At 36.0% G+C, this 17,445-nt stretch overlaps 1 protein-coding gene across 5 annotated transcripts in view; it reads right to left on the bottom strand.

Annotated features, from left to right (window-relative positions):
• Nucleotides 1-17,445, bottom strand: part of WDR72 (WD repeat domain 72) — a 221,939-nt gene that overhangs the window by 70,518 nt on the left and 133,976 nt on the right. For 4 of the 5 annotated variants that reach the window (XM_077764377.1, XM_077764378.1, XM_077764380.1 and 1 more), the window contains 2 exons: nt 14,161-14,240; nt 9,504-9,702 (listed from right to left, as the gene is read on the bottom strand). In XM_077764377.1, coding sequence (XP_077620503.1) covers nt 9,504-9,702; nt 14,161-14,240 — 279 coding nt within the window. Of the gene's footprint in view, nt 1-5,451; nt 6,270-9,503; nt 9,703-14,160; nt 14,241-17,445 lie in introns of those variants that run through there. The other variant, XM_077764379.1, reaches the window with a different exon arrangement.

Genomic DNA, 17,445 nt, shown 5'->3' with positions numbered 1-17,445 from the left:
TTTTGTTTTTTTGTTTTTGTCTTCTAATAGCTGTCAGCTTTAATTTTTTTCTGGTGGCTCTTTAAACAGATAAATTACTCTTAACACTATATACATAAATTTGAAGGAATGCCTCTGAATTAATACTTTAGGAAAAAAATCATCCCTATAATCTTTTCCATTCTCTTCCTACCTAGAGACCATTAACATGTTATTTAGCAATTCTTCCATTCTGCCTTATAGACTAGTTCTTTAATACTTGTCTGTCACTGTCATTTATCATTCATCTGCTCACTCAGGCAACAAACATTTAATGAGCACCCATCATGCCCCACGTGGTGCATTAGCAGCACAAGATTAATAAGTTCCAACTTTTGCCCTCAAGGAGTTCAGAGAGGTGGAAAAGAAAGGCAAATAACAAACAATTATAGTGCTGGATGATATATACTATTTTAGAAGAATATACAAGTGTAAAAAATGATGTAATTGAAAATTGAAAATTTCTATTGAACCTTAGACATAATAAGTGCTAAATGAGAGATTAAAAAAAAATTATTCAAATTGTTCCAAGACTAAAACTTGGGCAGATACACTGATGAGTTAAAATGGAAAATATAGCTACTGCCAGAATGTCAGAATGCTCTTCTGATAGAATGGGATATTCCAATGGCATGAGGATATGAATGGATAATTCTTTTTTTTCTTTAGCCACCATTCTTCAGCCAGATTGCCTCCATATGTGCCAGACACTGTGCTATCTGCTGAGAATACAAAGCTGACGAAATCCCTGTTGTTGTTGTTGTTGTTTTTAATCTCAAGGAGTTTAGTTGTACCAAAACTTCCAGAACTAGGGATACACATCCATATTACCTAAAGGGATTGGATTTGATGGAGGAACTAATATCACACCAAGTCCCAGACTCGGGGATCAAATCAATGGGGAGGAGGTTGACCCAGCTGAGCAGGTTGTAAAAAGAGCTCCCAGTTAGCAGCATAAGGGCTACTGGCTACAAGAGATCACAGGAATGAGCCACAAGTCCAAAGACAGGCATACAAGTCAGAACCCAGACTGTGAATCCAAATACTGAGGAAATAGTGTTTGATGCAGCAGCTCCTTAAATACCCCCATGGAGAAGCTGTAGCAGAGTGAGGAATAAAAAGGGAACTTTAAGGCAAGGCTTGGGGCTCTCTGAAAATATCAGATGGTTGAAATTTGATCATGACAAAATTAGTGAAGAGCCAAACAACCAGCCATCAGGAAAGAGATTTCTGGATGGTTACAAACCAGATCCATTCATGTCTATTTTTAAATTTTTGCAACCTTCTGTGTGTACCATATGGCCCAGAATGATACTACTTAGAAAACACAATTTCAGTGAATATACGAGACTATGTATATCTGGCTGCTAAAGAAATGCAATCAGCTGATTTTCCTTGTTTCCTCCTTCTCTTATTAATTAGGAGTTGGCTGAGCTTTCCCATGGCCCATCCATTTATCCATCCACTCAATAAATACTTATTACCAGCTACTAGGTAAAGGACCATCCAAGGGGATGGGAGGAAAAAAGATAAATAGACCCGACCTCTGTCCTTGAGAGGTCAGAGTTGGGAGACCAGTCTGAGCTCCAGAGAACAATAGTACAAAACACATCGATTTCAGCAACAGACTCTAGATCACTTTTTCTTTGTCAATAAATTTAAATGGGTATGTAGACAATAATCAATAAAGTGGTGCCTGCACAACTGTTACCAAGGAAATATTTAAGTCAGTTCCTTGATGCTACTGTCTTTGTGCCGTCGGGCCAGGTTGGCATTCTGATTGCTCATGAGGAAAAAAGACGATGAAATACTCTAGTTCATATGCCAAGATGAAAATCATCAATCTCAATCGCTGTGAAAGATGAAACTACTTTTGGAAAAAGAACAGTGAACTCTATCAGTCTTTCTAAGGCAATGCAATCTATAAGATGATACAGAGAGGGCAGACGCAGTGGAGAAGTTCACAAGAATTTATATGGGGAAAAAGGGAAATGATGAAATTTCTCCATCAATTTTACAGGAAGCTAAAAATAATACAGGACATATATTAAACCCAAATGACAACCATGTTTTTTGAAAGGTATGTAATGTATTCTAGGTGCTAAATAATTTAATTGCTTATCCATAAATAAATTCATCTTCATCTAACATATGAATACCTTGATATTTATGTAAGATTGTCTATTATATAATTCAAATTAATCTATAAAAACAAAATTTTATGTTTCTTATTCTCCTCCTCCCCTTACTGCCAACCCATATCCCTCTCAAGTAATATGTATATGCCAAATCTTTTTCTTAAGATTTTACTTTTAAGTAATCCCCACATCCAATGTAGGACTTGAACTACAACCCCAAGATCAAGAGTTGAATGTTCTACTCCCTGAGCCAGCCAGGGATCCCTGTATATGCTATTTTTTTTCCTAGCATTTACCAGTTGGCATTTCTAGTTCCCAGGTATAAAACCTTCTGTTTTTTAACCGCTAAAACTTATGTAAATTTATATTCCAAATAAAAGTCTTTAGCATTAAGTACGTCTTTAGTGGAATAGCTTAGAGTGCCATACCCTACGGTTAGTAGAAATTAGATGTTTTCTATTTGCTGATTTCTTCATGAGAATCTTCCCACTGTTGTTTTGCCAGATATCTGAGTTTTTGTTACCTTGTGACCCCCAACTCAGATAACACCTATCTCTATACGTATCATACAGGAAGCACTTGGTAAATATCTGCTAAATTTAGAGACAGTGAAGGAGAATTGTGGTTAATTGGGAGGCAATACTAAATAGAGACAAAGAGCCTACATTTTGAAACCAGACTGATTGGTTTTGACTCCTGGTTCTGTCATTTGTTGATAATGAGACGTTGGGCAAGATATTTAACTTCTTTGTATATATTTTCTCATCAGTAAAATGGGATAATGACACTACCTATCCCCACAGATCTGTTGCTTGGATCAGATAATTTAAGGTATGTGAAGCTAAANGTTCTGTCATTTGTTGATAATGAGACGTTGGGCAAGATATTTAACTTCTTTGTATATATTTTCTCATCAGTAAAATAGGATAATGACACTACCTATCCCCACAGATCTGTTGCTTGATCAGATAATTTAAGGTATGTGAAGCTAACCTTAGAACATACTAAGCCATATCAATGCTAGTTATTCATCATGTCATTATCATTGTCCTTATTCTAGAAGACTAAGGCTTAGGAAAGGAAGGCATTTGTGTAGTGAGATTCAAAGAGGACACAGATGTTTTCCACAGAAGAAATTAAAGGCGTTATGGGTTTCTCTCTGATGTCCAGCCTCCTCATTCACACATGTATTAATCAGATGATTTTGGGAATGAAAAAAAAGGCTGATGTGGCTCTAGTACTCTTAGCAAACAGCTACCACCTCCCAGTCCAACTTTTGGCTTGGCTAAATCATAGTTCATCTTTCAGGTCTTGGATTAGGCATCTTTTTTTTTTTCTTTTTCTTCTAAGAAGCCATTAAAACCTCAAAGACTGGGTTAGATGCCTTTCTGATGTGCTTCTGCAGCTCCTGTGGCCTCAGACACACGTCATGGCTACCCCGATGTTAGTCTGTGTCTTCAGTTGGAGATTTTCAGTTGATTTACTGTTATACCCCCAACTCTTGGAACAGTACATAGAAGCATAGAGGAGTGATACGAAAGAGAGGTGCATGAAGATTCAGTCAGAGTCTTGGAGACAGCACAGTGTGCCATGTGGAATATCAAGTTACCCACCCTGAATAACCAAAAGCTTCTCGCATCTGCCTTCTTAACTTAATCCACTCAAGGGCTATGGTTGGGGTAGTTTCATGCAGAAAATAACAAGGAGGATCTCTGAAGCATTTATTTAATGTATATAATATATGCCTATATGTGCATTTTAATGTATATATTTGTTTATAAATAATATACATGCTATTAGTATATCAACATTATGTCTATTATAAGGTATACACAAATATAAGTTTCAAAAAGAAGTCTTTAACACACACACACACATACACACACACCCCTCGTGACGTAGTTTAAGATAAACTTGGCAATCCCACTTGCATCTTATTTGCTTAAACTTGCATTACCAATATTATCTTTAGTCCATGGTTTCTTGGCAAGAACTTCTTGTTCATTTTCTGAGGGTTAGTTTAGCAAATACTAGAAAATAAAATCTGTGGGTCATTTAGGCAGGGACACTTGAAACTGAACACAGTAGGGACCGTCTTCTGTAAAGTACGTCTTTCACTCTTCCTTCAGCATACCTGGAATACCATTTGTGAGTGAACCACATTATCTGACTTAGGAATCAAGTCAGGATACCCAGGTCAACCCATATATCAAATATTTTTTGTTTGAAAAAATGTTAAGTATCGACTTTCATGATCTTATTCATCCATATATAATCCATCAGCAAATACTGTAAGTTATACTTAAATATACATTCAGAATCTGATCACTTCTTCATCCAAGCCACCATATTTGTTCTAAACTGCCATCATGTAGGTTAGCATAATAGCCTCCCAACTGGTATCCTTGACTCTCTCCCTGGTCCTGGAAATGGAAGCGACATTAAAATACGGGCACTTTGTTTGCTCAAATTGTTTCCTATCTCTCTCAGAGAAAGCCTAAGACCTTAGTATCACACTCAAGGCTTTCAATGATATATCTCCCATTATTTTCTGCTTCTTGCTTATACACATCACACAGACCTTTACTAAATGGCTTCCGTAGCCTTAAAGAGGAATGCACTGGCCCTCTCACTTAGCCTGGGTTGCTCACAGAGGGTGCGAGATGCATTTGCTATGAATAAAGATAGTCAAGAAAGTTTCTCTGTGAGGTAGTCAACTCTATATCAAAGCCTTTCCACCACTAGACAGATTTCCTTCTGAGAAAGTCAATAGGCAGAAACCTGTCCTGATCCAGTCCTTCTGCCAATGGCCACCAGTACTAGAAAACTTTTCTGTTGAATTTATTTACCTTTATATTCCACAAATGCATGGTTTTATTTAAACAAAGAGCACATTTTCATTATTTAATTTTGGAGATAAGTCTTTGAAACCAATGCATGTAATAAAGATTAATTGCAATACCCATATTTGATGCATCATTTTCACAACCACACAGTTTAACATGAATTTAAATTCAGCCAATAATTTCCAAGTGGCAGTTTTATATACAAAGCCTCCATTTCTATTTCAACCAGTTTATTTAATGGAACAATTTAGAGCACTTGTTTCAACGGATCCAAATAACATTAAAAAAAATAAAAGGAAATAACTTTCTAATGCATTTTAATAATACAAACCATTGCTGTTTCTAAAGCAATGAATCTTAACTTCAAACCTGAATGTTAATTCTATGATTTCTTATTAAGCAGATTAAGGAAGAGAGCAATGTAACTATTATAAAAATGTTAACCCAGATAAAATCCAGCACTCTCTCATAAAATACTGATACACAAATATTAAGATCTTAAATAAAATACATGCTGTGAAATGTTAACAAGTGAAAACACTGAAAATAAATAAGGTACAAAATTATAAAGTTCAAACGTGCATTATACTTCACTTCTCACTTCACTTGATTTCCATTGCTTTGTAGATGCATCTCATGTTCAAATAGTTCAACAAACCTGGTGATTTTCTTTATTATGAGGGCTGAGATGGCAATGATTGAACACTCTGCATTTTCTTTGGTAATAGAAAGTATGATTTATGAGAGGAGAATAAAAATCTAAGAAAACCACTCAATAAATTATTCAATTTTCAGATCATGCTGATTTAGAGCAAATTTCCTTCATGCTGCCAGTATGGAAAATGCAGTTTACTGGATTAGAACACAGGGTTTAAGAGAATATCTGGGTTTGCCAGATATTTTTTATTTTGTGATTCTAGATAAGGCACATAGACTCTTGTAAGCCCTACTTCATTCATTTTTGAACAATGGGATCATAATAGGAACAATGTCTCAAAGTACAAGATATAAACCACTAGTGGCATTCAAGAAAGCGGGCATAGTGATAGAATATTTTTACAAATACTATTTATTGGGGGCGCCTGGGTGGCTTAGTCGGTTAAGCGTCCGACTTTCGCTTAGGTCATGATCTCGCTGTTCGTGGGTTCGAGCCCCGCGTCGGGCTCTGTGCTGACTGCCAGCTCAGAGCCTGGAGCCTGTTTCAGTCTGTGACTCCCTCTCTCTCTGACCCTCCCCTGCTCGCGCTGTCTCTCTCTCTGTCTCTCTCCTAGAAATAAATAAAACATTAAAAAAAAAAATACTATTTATTGTAATGAGTCTGAGAAAGATACGTAATTAATATGTCAAAAAATGTACACAGGTAATTTCTCAGGATAAGCCTAGATAGCACCATGGGAATCTTTTTTAGCGAGTAGTTTATTTTCAGTGCTACTCAGAAACTTCATTTCTGTGAACATGGACACTTAAAAAAATATAAAATTGTTTACATAAATGACTCAAATTTTGGAAAGAGAGGCAAGATTCATGTGAATAATGTGAGAATTAAAGGAAAAAGTGAGTTAGCATTCATAAAGTACTTAGCATAGTGTTGGAGTGTATTAAGAGAACAATAATTGTTATTGTTGTTATTTTTCCTTATAATCTATTATTGCCATATTGCTATAATGCTAATAAACCTAATATACCACACTTTGGCATATATTCATAAGTTTATGAATATCTGTTCATAATAAAGCCATCATCTGTTATTTTCCAAATAATATACAAATAAAATGCATTAAGAAACCAAGAAAGAATAAAAGAAATTAGGGTGGAAAAGGTGGATGGGAGGTCACAGAGGACAAATGAGCAAGGACCTGAAGCTAAAACAAAATAAACCACTTATCATAAGAATATTTGGTGATAGGGGCACCTGTGTGATTCAGTCAGTTAAGCCTCTGACTTTGGCTCAGGTCACAATCTCATAGTTTGTGGATTTGAGCCCGGCATCAGGCCCTGTGCTGATGGCTCAGAGCCTGGAGCCTGTTTTGGATTCTGTGTCTCCTTTTCTCGCTGTCCCTCTTCCACTCATGCTCTGACTCTCTTACTCTCGCTCTCTCTCAAAAATAATAAACAAAAAAATTTTTTAAGAATATTTGGTGATAGATGTGGTGACACTGGGTTGAAGTAAATTCTGTCTATAAAATTTTAGGAATAATCACGTCTACACCATCTCCTTATCCTCTGAATCAGGATATCTGAAATAAATAAAATAGCTTTTCACTTACTATTTTTAAATTTTTTTTTAATTTTAATTTCAACAAGTAATATATTATATACCACTTAATAAAGGTCCAAAACTTTTCTCATAATTTTACAAAGTTCCTCTGAATATTTTAAAAATATATTTTTCCAAAAAAGAGAGAAAGAAATGGAATGTTAATATCCAATGGTAATAATATTGCTTGTAAATTTTCCTCTTCAGTGCATGGTATGTGTTTCCGTTAATTGCAATTGTGGTTAGTATTTTAGTATGTTCAGTATTTCCCAAAAAAATATGTGCTCAGCATTTTGGGAATAAGACTTCTAAATTAAATAAGACTTCTAAATTTCATCTACCGACTATCACAAACTCACCCTAATTTTCTTTTAACATTGGCAAACAATCATTCAATAATGATCAATAATATCTTAAATATTAAGATAGTTAATATCTAACTTAAATTCCAGATGTCTTTAGTCATAATAAGACTAAATTCCATAGTATTTTCTAATACTCAAGAATTATTTGGGGATAGAACAGGGCCCAGTCTGGTGAAATTTCAAATGACGGGTAAGCTATATGACAGCAAAACTTATCAAAAGTTTCACCTTGATAACCTGCCATTAATTTCTTACCAAGAAAAGAGGGCTATGGGCCAAAGGATAAGTTAGACACTCAAGCTTAGGGATAAAGCATATAAATGCCACATAATGACAGCTAACACATGATGAATGATACTAGCTGTCTTTGGGGAGTTGGAAGAAATGTATTAATGACACTGTGGGTGCTTGCCCAATGAATCAAGAACCCACATGCACTCACTGAAAATTAATTTAAAAAGGAATTTTTCTCCTCTTGCTTGAAAGGTGTAATACGACTACAATTATGTGATATGATCAAAAAGGAGCTCGTTCAACTGGGTGAATTTACCAGATAATTAAAGCTAATTTCTGGACAACAGACACACAAATGACTTGAAATTGCCATTGAGCTTTATCAAATTGCTTATTAAATTGACCATCCTCAGTGTCTGTCTTGGCATTAGGAAATATTCTACCTATTTTGATCATTGGCCTTCCAGAAGAAGCCTCTCTCTGCTACATTTTCCCTCTCCCTACATGCTATCCAATCAGTAATCTTATAAAACTAATAAGAACTAAACGTAATAGATTTTTAAGAATGATACCTGGGAGCACCTGGGTGGCTCAGTCAGTTGAGAGTCTTGACTTCAGCTCAAGTCATGATCTCATGGTTTGTGGGTTCAAGCCCTCCATCGGGCTCTGTGCTAACAGTTAGCTCAGAGCCTGGAGCCTGCTTTGGATTCTATGTCTCCCTCTCTCTCTGACCTTCCCCTGCTCATGCTGCCTCTCTCTCTCAGAAATAAATAAAACATTAAAAAATATTTAAAAATTTAAAAAAAATTTTAAAAAGAATGACACCTGTCCTAGGATTTAATATTTTAAATATGGCACCATTTCCCTGAGTCCCAAATAAAAAGAAAATCTCTTTTTGACAGCTAAAAATAATACGTAATAATTTTTAACAACCTGGAACACATAAATTTGTAACACGTTTCCCTGAAAAAAATACATATTTGACCATAAACTTACTTGTTAATCAAAAGCTTACTAAGTGAGGTTGAAAATCATATTTGTACTTTTTAAAATTGTGTTTCATTTATTTTTTTAAGTCCCAGCAAATAGACTGAAAAATCAGGTAACATTTTACAGCAGAAATTGAGATTCAATTGCTATCCATGAACAATACACATTATCATCATGAAGTTACAATGATAAAATTTGTTATATCATCAAATGGTCCCCCTGTCAATCAGTTTAATTTCAGTTTGTACTACATTTCTTATTTTTAGAAACAGAAAAGAAACCTGGCACATAGCTATTATCAAGGTAGCAAATGAAAACAAATTTAGGACCCACTATTATCAAGGTATTCTTAAAATGTATATCCCTTTAAGCTATTACTGTTAATCCTATTTTCTTTTTTAATCACTTCACTTAAAAACATTTTAATAAACAACATAAATTTTTGTTCTGGTAAGTATTTACTGATTATAATAGAATTTAGAAGTTTTTAAGAAACCTGAGAATTATAAGAAGAAATTGATAGCAGAATAGGTCAGAAATAGGGCACTTGGCTCGGTCCCTGCAGAAATGATATACTGTGAACTCATATTCTCAATGCGCTCTAAGTAGTAGGAAAGTTCTGATGAAAGTGCATGCCCATAAATTTTGCACTTACTTTGCAGAGGCAAGGTGTCTGTAGTACAGTGTAACTCTATCTCCTCCCGGGTCCATTCCGTCTTCTGCAGAATCTGCCTCATCGCACAGTGAACGTCCTCTGTCATGGACCCTGGTTGAGTGTTGTCTGCTTTCTTACTCAGGGTCTTCATATGCTGTTGAACTTCTGCCAAGAGAACAGCTTGTATTGCTTCAGTTACCTATAAAGATTTTTTAAATACATTTTAAAATATTATTACAAATGCTTGGGGTCTTACATAAAACTGAGAGCCTGGAATTTTGACTTAAATAGGTTTCACATAAACTGTAATGCTCTATTCCACTAGACTTAGCATCTGAAACCACTGAAATGCAGATATTGAGCACTAGAACCCAAACCATCAGCCTGTTCTTCAGGAAACATAAGAGATTCTGAAAGGAAAGTTGGAAGCAATTCTTTGTTCTTTCTCCTGAGGTATTTTCATTTTCACCAGAAGGCAAAGAAAATTAATGCAAATATATTATATTGCTCTTAAAGACAAGTTTAGCTCCTCAAATAATGTCTAGCTCTAAAGTACTATTTAGCTAAAAGCATTTTTACTAGGTTTAATACAGAAAGCTAAAGGCAAGATTTTAAGAATAAATCTCACTAAACTGTGTGTATGTGTACATGGTTTTACACAGTTTAAACATACTGCAAAGCTTGCCTTCCAGTTATTGTACATAGCCAGTGAAGGATCTGTGACTGGGTTAACTGGGAGGGGAATGGTTGTCACAGGGCATCTAATCCAGTATGTTCATTTTTTTCAATGACAAACTTGGGACATGACATCCCAAGTTCCACATATATATGACGGACAGGTCTTCTGACACCTGATTCTACATCCTTTGTAGTATATGTCCTCCCAAGTTTCTATACTCTTACCCCTCAGTAAAAAGGCAGTGACAATGTACCTTAGCCTCTTCCTGGCAAGATAGGAGGCAAGGTGCAGCAGTTAGGTAGAACTCAAGGAAAGCCAAGAGCTGAATCAGTGAGAGAATAGGAAGGACACCACTAACCTAGGTGACCTTGGGACACTTTCCTATTATCCTTCTCTGGATGACAGTTAAACCTTTCCTATAGCCACACCCCAATGCCTGCTCCTCTTCCCATCAAAAGCTTACCCTCTGTCAAGATGACTCATGTTTCACCACTGCCACTGTCCCCTCTCTATTATCCCGAGTCTACCCACAGGATGCCTAGCACTAGGGCTTTGATCACCCTATTTTTTAACTATTGAATTTTGGGGCTTTTTGACGTATCTTTCACTTTCAATGCATACTGCAAGAATAAATAGTATGAGTATCATTGAAAAATAAGAGGAAGCAGAAATAACTGAATAAAACGTATTAAACCATAATCAGTAAGATACTCAGAACCATAAAACTTCAAAGCGAATAGTGAATGGTGTACACCCAATTAGAAACAAATTCAAACACACACTTTGTGCTCAGTTTGAAATCAATACTCAGCATGCCTCCAATCCACAGACAGATGGTACATGTTATAAGCATGTAATAATGTTATCACAGTATCTGGTATACAGTGGGTACTAAATAAATGCTAATGGAATTGAAATAGATTCTGTACTCCAAAATAGAAAGTGTGGAAAGTAGAATTTACTGATAATTTCCAACTATCAATACTTAAATCTCTCTAGTATATAAATGCATGTAGTATATAAATGTATACTCATTTATATGTATACTCATCTCTAGTATATAAATGTTTACTCATTTAAATGTACACTCATCTCTAGTATATAAATACATTTTATAGATTGTAAAGCTAGAACTTACCCCAACAAAATATAAACCTTTTAGACATTTCATATAACTTTTTGATTTAAATGATGAGCTGGAATTTAAAGCACTGTGACTATAAAGCTGTCTTCTAAATGCATATAAATAACTTTCTCTGAAAAGACAGATATGCAAAGTATTACACCTTAATGTGCAGAGATTTAAGTGAGGATTTACAAATCCACTGGCTGGAAAGAGACAGTCACAAATCTGGGCCACATACTTACTTCTAGAAGTACTACTATGCCATAGGCAAGCTAAAGGTTTTAATGGTTTTCTGCTAAAACCTTGACCCAGCAAAGTTCTGTAAAATAGCAGAGCATCACGAAGACTTGTAAGAGCCCCTGCTTGTGTCCAGATTTTCGAGTAGAAAAGCATTTTCTCAACACTCAGATTGACACTGATTTTTTCATGTGTTTGTAAAGCAATACTTCCTGGAGGCCTGAATGTCATGAGTTCAGCCACTGGTGTTAAATTATAAAATCCAGAGAACTTGAGAGAAGCATCAGAAACATGCAAATTAGCAGCTCCAAAACCTAACTGTTGCTTTTCCAGCATTTCTTTCATTTAAATTTTTTTTTAAATTTAATTTTTTTATTCGAGATGGAGAGAGAGCATGAATCGATGAAAGGGACAGGGGTTGAGAGAGAGAGAGAATGAATCTCAAGCAGGCTCCACACCCAGCACAGAACCCTATGCAGGGCTCGATCCCATGACTCGGATCATGACCCGAGCTGAAATCAAGAGTTGGACCCTCAACCAACTGAGCCACCCAAGCACTTCCCAGCATTTATTTCTGCGTTGAGTGTATTTTATTCATAAGAAGCAAAAGAGACAATCTCCAGACAAACTCATCAATCTGCAAAATTTACTCATTCTTACTCTTCCCTTAACGTGCCTGCCCCCCTTCAATTTCTGAAGTAGGATTTTGCTATTTTACAGAAGCATTCCATTTCCACCTTAAATACATTAAAAGGTAGATTCAAGGATTTGCCTAACTGCTTAAATGAACAGCTTTATAAAGAATTTGAAGATTAGTTAATGAAGCATTTATATGAATACCTGTAAGAGACTCTGAAGTCTCTTGATTCTGAAGGACCCAGGAATTATCATGTCCATTTTACACATGAGGAAAATAAATAATCAACACTTAAACCTATCTTCCAGCGTTATTCATCAGGTTAGTGGCAGAGTCAAAAGGAGAGCTTTGAAGCTTAGACTTCCTATAGAGTGAGTAATAAATGCTCTGGTAACGTTTGTCGCATTGCCAGACTTTTACACAAGGTCATAGAATCATAGAACCTTAAAGGTCCATTAGTCCAAACTTGACCAAACCACATTAAAATTTATTTGAAGGTCAAATGAATTATTACAAAAGATCTTTAGTTAGAGCAATTCAGGATAAATTTTTTGTTGAAATCTTTTCCTTAAGGTTTTTTCCCTCCTCACTGAGGAATTCTTAGGCTAGGGAATGGGGTAGGTGGCTTGGAGTGGAAATCTTATCTTTAATAGAGACTTTTATGGTGGTTGCTAACATACTGGTAAAGTCAACATGTACTAATGTTCATTTGATTGTCACAGAGGCTTTTTTCAGAGTTATTCTTTCATTTGTTAAATATTATTGACAGGCTGCTATGACTACTGCTTTTCTGGCTATTGGTAAAAGAGAGGTGAGTGAGACATACCAAGTCCCTGCTCTCAGCAAGCTTCTAGAACAGCAAGAAGACAGAAGGTAAGCAAGCAAAAAAGCAAATGGTATGATTTCCATTAAAAGCAATTGCAACAAAGAAAATAAAACTGGGTAAAGTGATGGTGACTGGTGGGAAGTACAGAGTGGGGGAGGTTGTGGTGGCATTAGGCACATAATCAGGGAAGACTTCTCTGAGGAGGTGGCTTTTGAGCAAAGACCGAAATGATGAATGGAAAAATGAGTTCCTGCTCCAGAGAACAGTAGAGTCCTGAGGTAGAAATGAGCTCATTTATTTTGAAAATAAAATGGTCATTGTGGCTACTTAGAGCAGTGAGGGAATGAAGAGTGAAGAAATTAGGCTAGTGGCAAATCATGTAGAAACCTGTAGGCCACGGTAAGAAGATTCAATAACCATTCTCAACTGTGTTTATTTGGTTTTGTGGCATTGAGCCCACATGTGTTCTGAGTAACTTCTTTGTTTTCCTATAACTAAGAATAAACATTTGTAACTGGAATTATTGCTATGCTTGTCTTGCAAATTTGACATTTCTTAAGCTCATGAAGAGGAATAAAGTTCCAATAAATATTCACCTAATCAATGCACAGATATTTATTGTATGTCGTACAAGCCACCTGGTAAGATTTTAGGATCCCCAAAAGCCTTAAAAGAGATAGAAAGACTTAAATTGGGCCTTCAGGAAACCAGCTTTAAAAAACAGCTTACAGATGAGGTACTCGTAAGATAGAAAAATGATTCCTAAGTACGCACACCAAATTCCCAAGCTGAGGGACTTATTTTTCATGGCACATGTTGAAATCAAACAATAGACAATTCTGCCACAATACAACACTTCAATAGGCAGTAAGTTACCTGTAACAACAGGAACATCCCCTCCTCAGTCCCCTCTATTCATACCACCTAACCTGGTACATCCTGCATATGTCATTTCCCACTTTCCCCCCTCGTTATTAGTCTCTGTGTTAGTCCTGTTAAATAAAATGCCTGGGAGGAAATATTTTGTGAGGACAGCAGTACCTCTTACTTGTACTCTCAGGTTAAGTAGAGTATGAATGAACTAATCACTGGATAGAAAGGGACAGCAAGGAGCTCTCCTGATAACCTCAGGAACACTGCACTATATTATACCTGCACAGACTGGTCTCTCCAACAGGAAATTAGCTTCAAAAGTGAAATGTCAGCTTCAGGTATATGGGATTCACTTTTACCTAGAAATATATAGAACACATTTTATATCTTGAGAGTATTAAAAAATGGATGCAACCCAATGATCTTCACCCCCGGCTGCATATTAGAATCACTTGGGGAGCATTTTTTCCACAAACACCAATGTCCAGTTTCCATCTTTCAGAGATTCTGATTTAATAGGCACTGGGAGGAGGGGAGGGCAAGCATTAGTACTTTGTAATAGTACCTCAGATGATTTTCATGTCTAACAAGAATCAAGAACCATTTATTAATTTATACACATTTCTAATGATTATACTAATACATATTCATATCAAATCAGATTCATCTTTATACCTTAAACCCATCTTTGTACATTTGCCAACAGAATGCAATGACTAATACTCCCACCCAAAACAGACTGCCAAATTTTTACAATTCCTTTCTCATGCAAATAGGTCCTGAAATACTACCTTGCTATGAATCAGTATCTATCACACAGAAATCATATAAAAGGCTTCCTTTGATTTGTCCTTACCCAGCTATACTACTCTAATCAATAGATATAGCACTTATGTTTTAATTTGACTCATTTTGTTATGTATTGTTTCTTTTAAATTTGCCCTTTTGAATGTCCTTTCTATCTATATGCCTTAATGTTCAATGTGAAATTTTAAGAGTGAGCTAGGGCTTGGTTTATTTAAATTGATCGGTAGAATGTCCAGCCCCCCTACACAAAAAAGCACTTAATAAGTGCCTTTTCATTAATTGAAAATGTACATATTATCATCCAAATGAAAAATTGATCAATTAAGGCTTTCTGATGGCTAGAGTATATTATCTAGGTGCCAGATTCTGCGAGTGAGATAAGGAAAAATGATGACAGCTTGCACTGGAGGGAAAATTACTGTAATTGTCTATTTAAATTAATGTATTAATATGTGTTTGAAATTCTGGCATCAACTTTTTAAGTTAGTATTAGTCCAGTATGGTTTTCATAGAATCACCATTTTTATATTAATAGATATGTATGTGTGTATATATATATTTTATAAATATTTTATGTATATTTTATATAAAATACCAGTGGTCAAAGGAAATGTGATAGAAAATAGAGCATAATGTCAACTGAGAATATTAAAGAAATATATAAGAAACTTCCGACTCATTATTATCATTATTTTTCCCTGAAGGAACATATGATGTGAATTTTAAATGACCAAGATCGGTGCATAAAACATGTAAGTATGATAGAACACTATGATTTTGAAGTCATATTTTCTATTTCTTCAGGAGCACAGCAGGTAAGAAAAAAATTTTCTTTTGATCTCTCTCCTTCCCCCACTCTCATTCTGTTGACCCTGTGACTCTACCATCAAAGCTAAGTATTGGTCTCAACTGTAACTACTTACTGGCATCATGGGGTACTTCACAGTGCACTTTAATGTGATGTTAAAATTTTAATATGAGGTAGAAATGAGAGCCAACTTTTCTTGGCAATGTCAGTAAGCTAAAGAATTAATTGCAACATCAGGGGGAAAGATAAAAAGAAAACACCCCAGGCTTACCAATATTACCGAGTCACCATTTTTGCTGACAGAAGTGGGTATCGGTTCCTGTCAACTGTTTAGAACGAGCACCTCAGAGTATTATTTTATTCTCCAGGCTTTGACTTTATTGAGTTAATAGCATAAAGTGAATCCCTCCTTTCCCTTTACTTCCCGTATTCCAATTATTAAAACACAAAACCATGTTTCCTTAGGACCTAGGTGAATCTTAAATACTATAAATACAACATCTAAACATGAGGGAAATTATTCAATAATGACACTGGTTACTCTTGGCTTGTGATTGGGGCACCTGGAGCCTCCATGGCTCTGGTTAACAATTCTCTTGGTCGCTGCAGAAACCACTCCTATTATGCCTTAAATTCTAATCCCTTTCTTAATGTCATAAAAAATGAAAATGAGGATAAATGGCCTATTAAGAGCTACAGTTTAAGGAGAAGGGAGACAACCCAGACTGGGACCATTTAGAGGGGACAATGGTTGTAATCATAACTGAGAAGTGTGCTGACATAACGGCAAGAGCAAGTGGTTGGGACCAGATTCCTGGACTCTCTGCTTAACAGATGTTAGCCTCTGTGTGAGTCATCTAACTTCCCTGAGCCCCAGTTTTCCTAAGGGTAAAATAGAGATAGTCCCTCCTACTGTGTGAAGTTGTTTATATATTGAGATAATATGTAAAATCATTAGCATAATTCTTTGAACATACTAGGCACTCAAAAATTGGAAGTTTTTAACTCTCACTTTATAATATTCCAGATATTCTCTTCAACAGCCTTGAGAAGGGCCTTATATACCATTCTTCAAGGTATCTCAATGTATTGATCATATACTGCACAACTTCGGAGGCACGGTGCATGTCAAGTCTAGAATCTTATTCCCATTTTACAGATGTAGTTAATATACTTTCAAAGGAGTAAAAGACATGCCCCAAGTTGCATAAGTAGTAAGTGGCAGAACTAGATCTTAAACGTCAGCCATCTATTTCCAAAACCATTATTCTATTTAGTATTCAACCATTAATCCAAAGGTATTTGCTTAATTCCTTGAAGTCATTGCTCTGGGAACTGGAGGCACAGCAGTGAAAAAAAAAACTGTCACAAATAAATAATAACCCCCATGAAACTTTGATCTTAGTAGCAGGACATAGATGGAAAATGAAAAAAAAATTATATTAGAGAATGAAAAGAAATTTAGAATCCAGTAAAACAGGGAATGGGGTAGAGTGTTGCTAGGGGAAAAGGAGAACACCTTCATCGACGAGATGGCATTTGAGCAAGAATGAAGGATGTACGGTAGAGGTGGGGGATGGCAGGTTGACCTCTGGAATCTGAGGAAAGAACATTCTAGGCAGTGGAAATAGCCAGAGCAAAGGCCCTATGTTTGGGTAAGAGTAAAAAGTCCAGTGTAGCTGGAGCAGGCTCAGCAAGGGGAACTCCAAAGAGATTAAGTCAGATGGGGGCATGTGCACATTGACAGAGGCAGACAGCCAAGTTATACTGGGTCTTGTATGCAGTCCTACAGACTATGGCTTTTATTCACAGGGAAACAGAAGCCACTGAAAGGTGTTAAACAGAAGCATAAGGTTCTGACTTAGTTTCCAATAGGTCGTTTTTGCTGCCTTATCATGAACAGAGTCTGTGAAGCAGGAATAGGAGCACAGGGGTGGTTAGGAGTCTTC

Source organism: Crocuta crocuta, unplaced genomic scaffold, assembly GCF_008692635.1.
Source record: "Crocuta crocuta isolate KB4526 unplaced genomic scaffold, BGI_CrCroc_1.0 scaffold102, whole genome shotgun sequence".
NCBI classification, from domain to species: domain Eukaryota; kingdom Metazoa; phylum Chordata; class Mammalia; order Carnivora; family Hyaenidae; genus Crocuta; species Crocuta crocuta.
The sequence above is the reverse complement of the archived record's forward strand: the minus strand, read 5'-3'. Positions and strand labels throughout refer to the sequence as shown.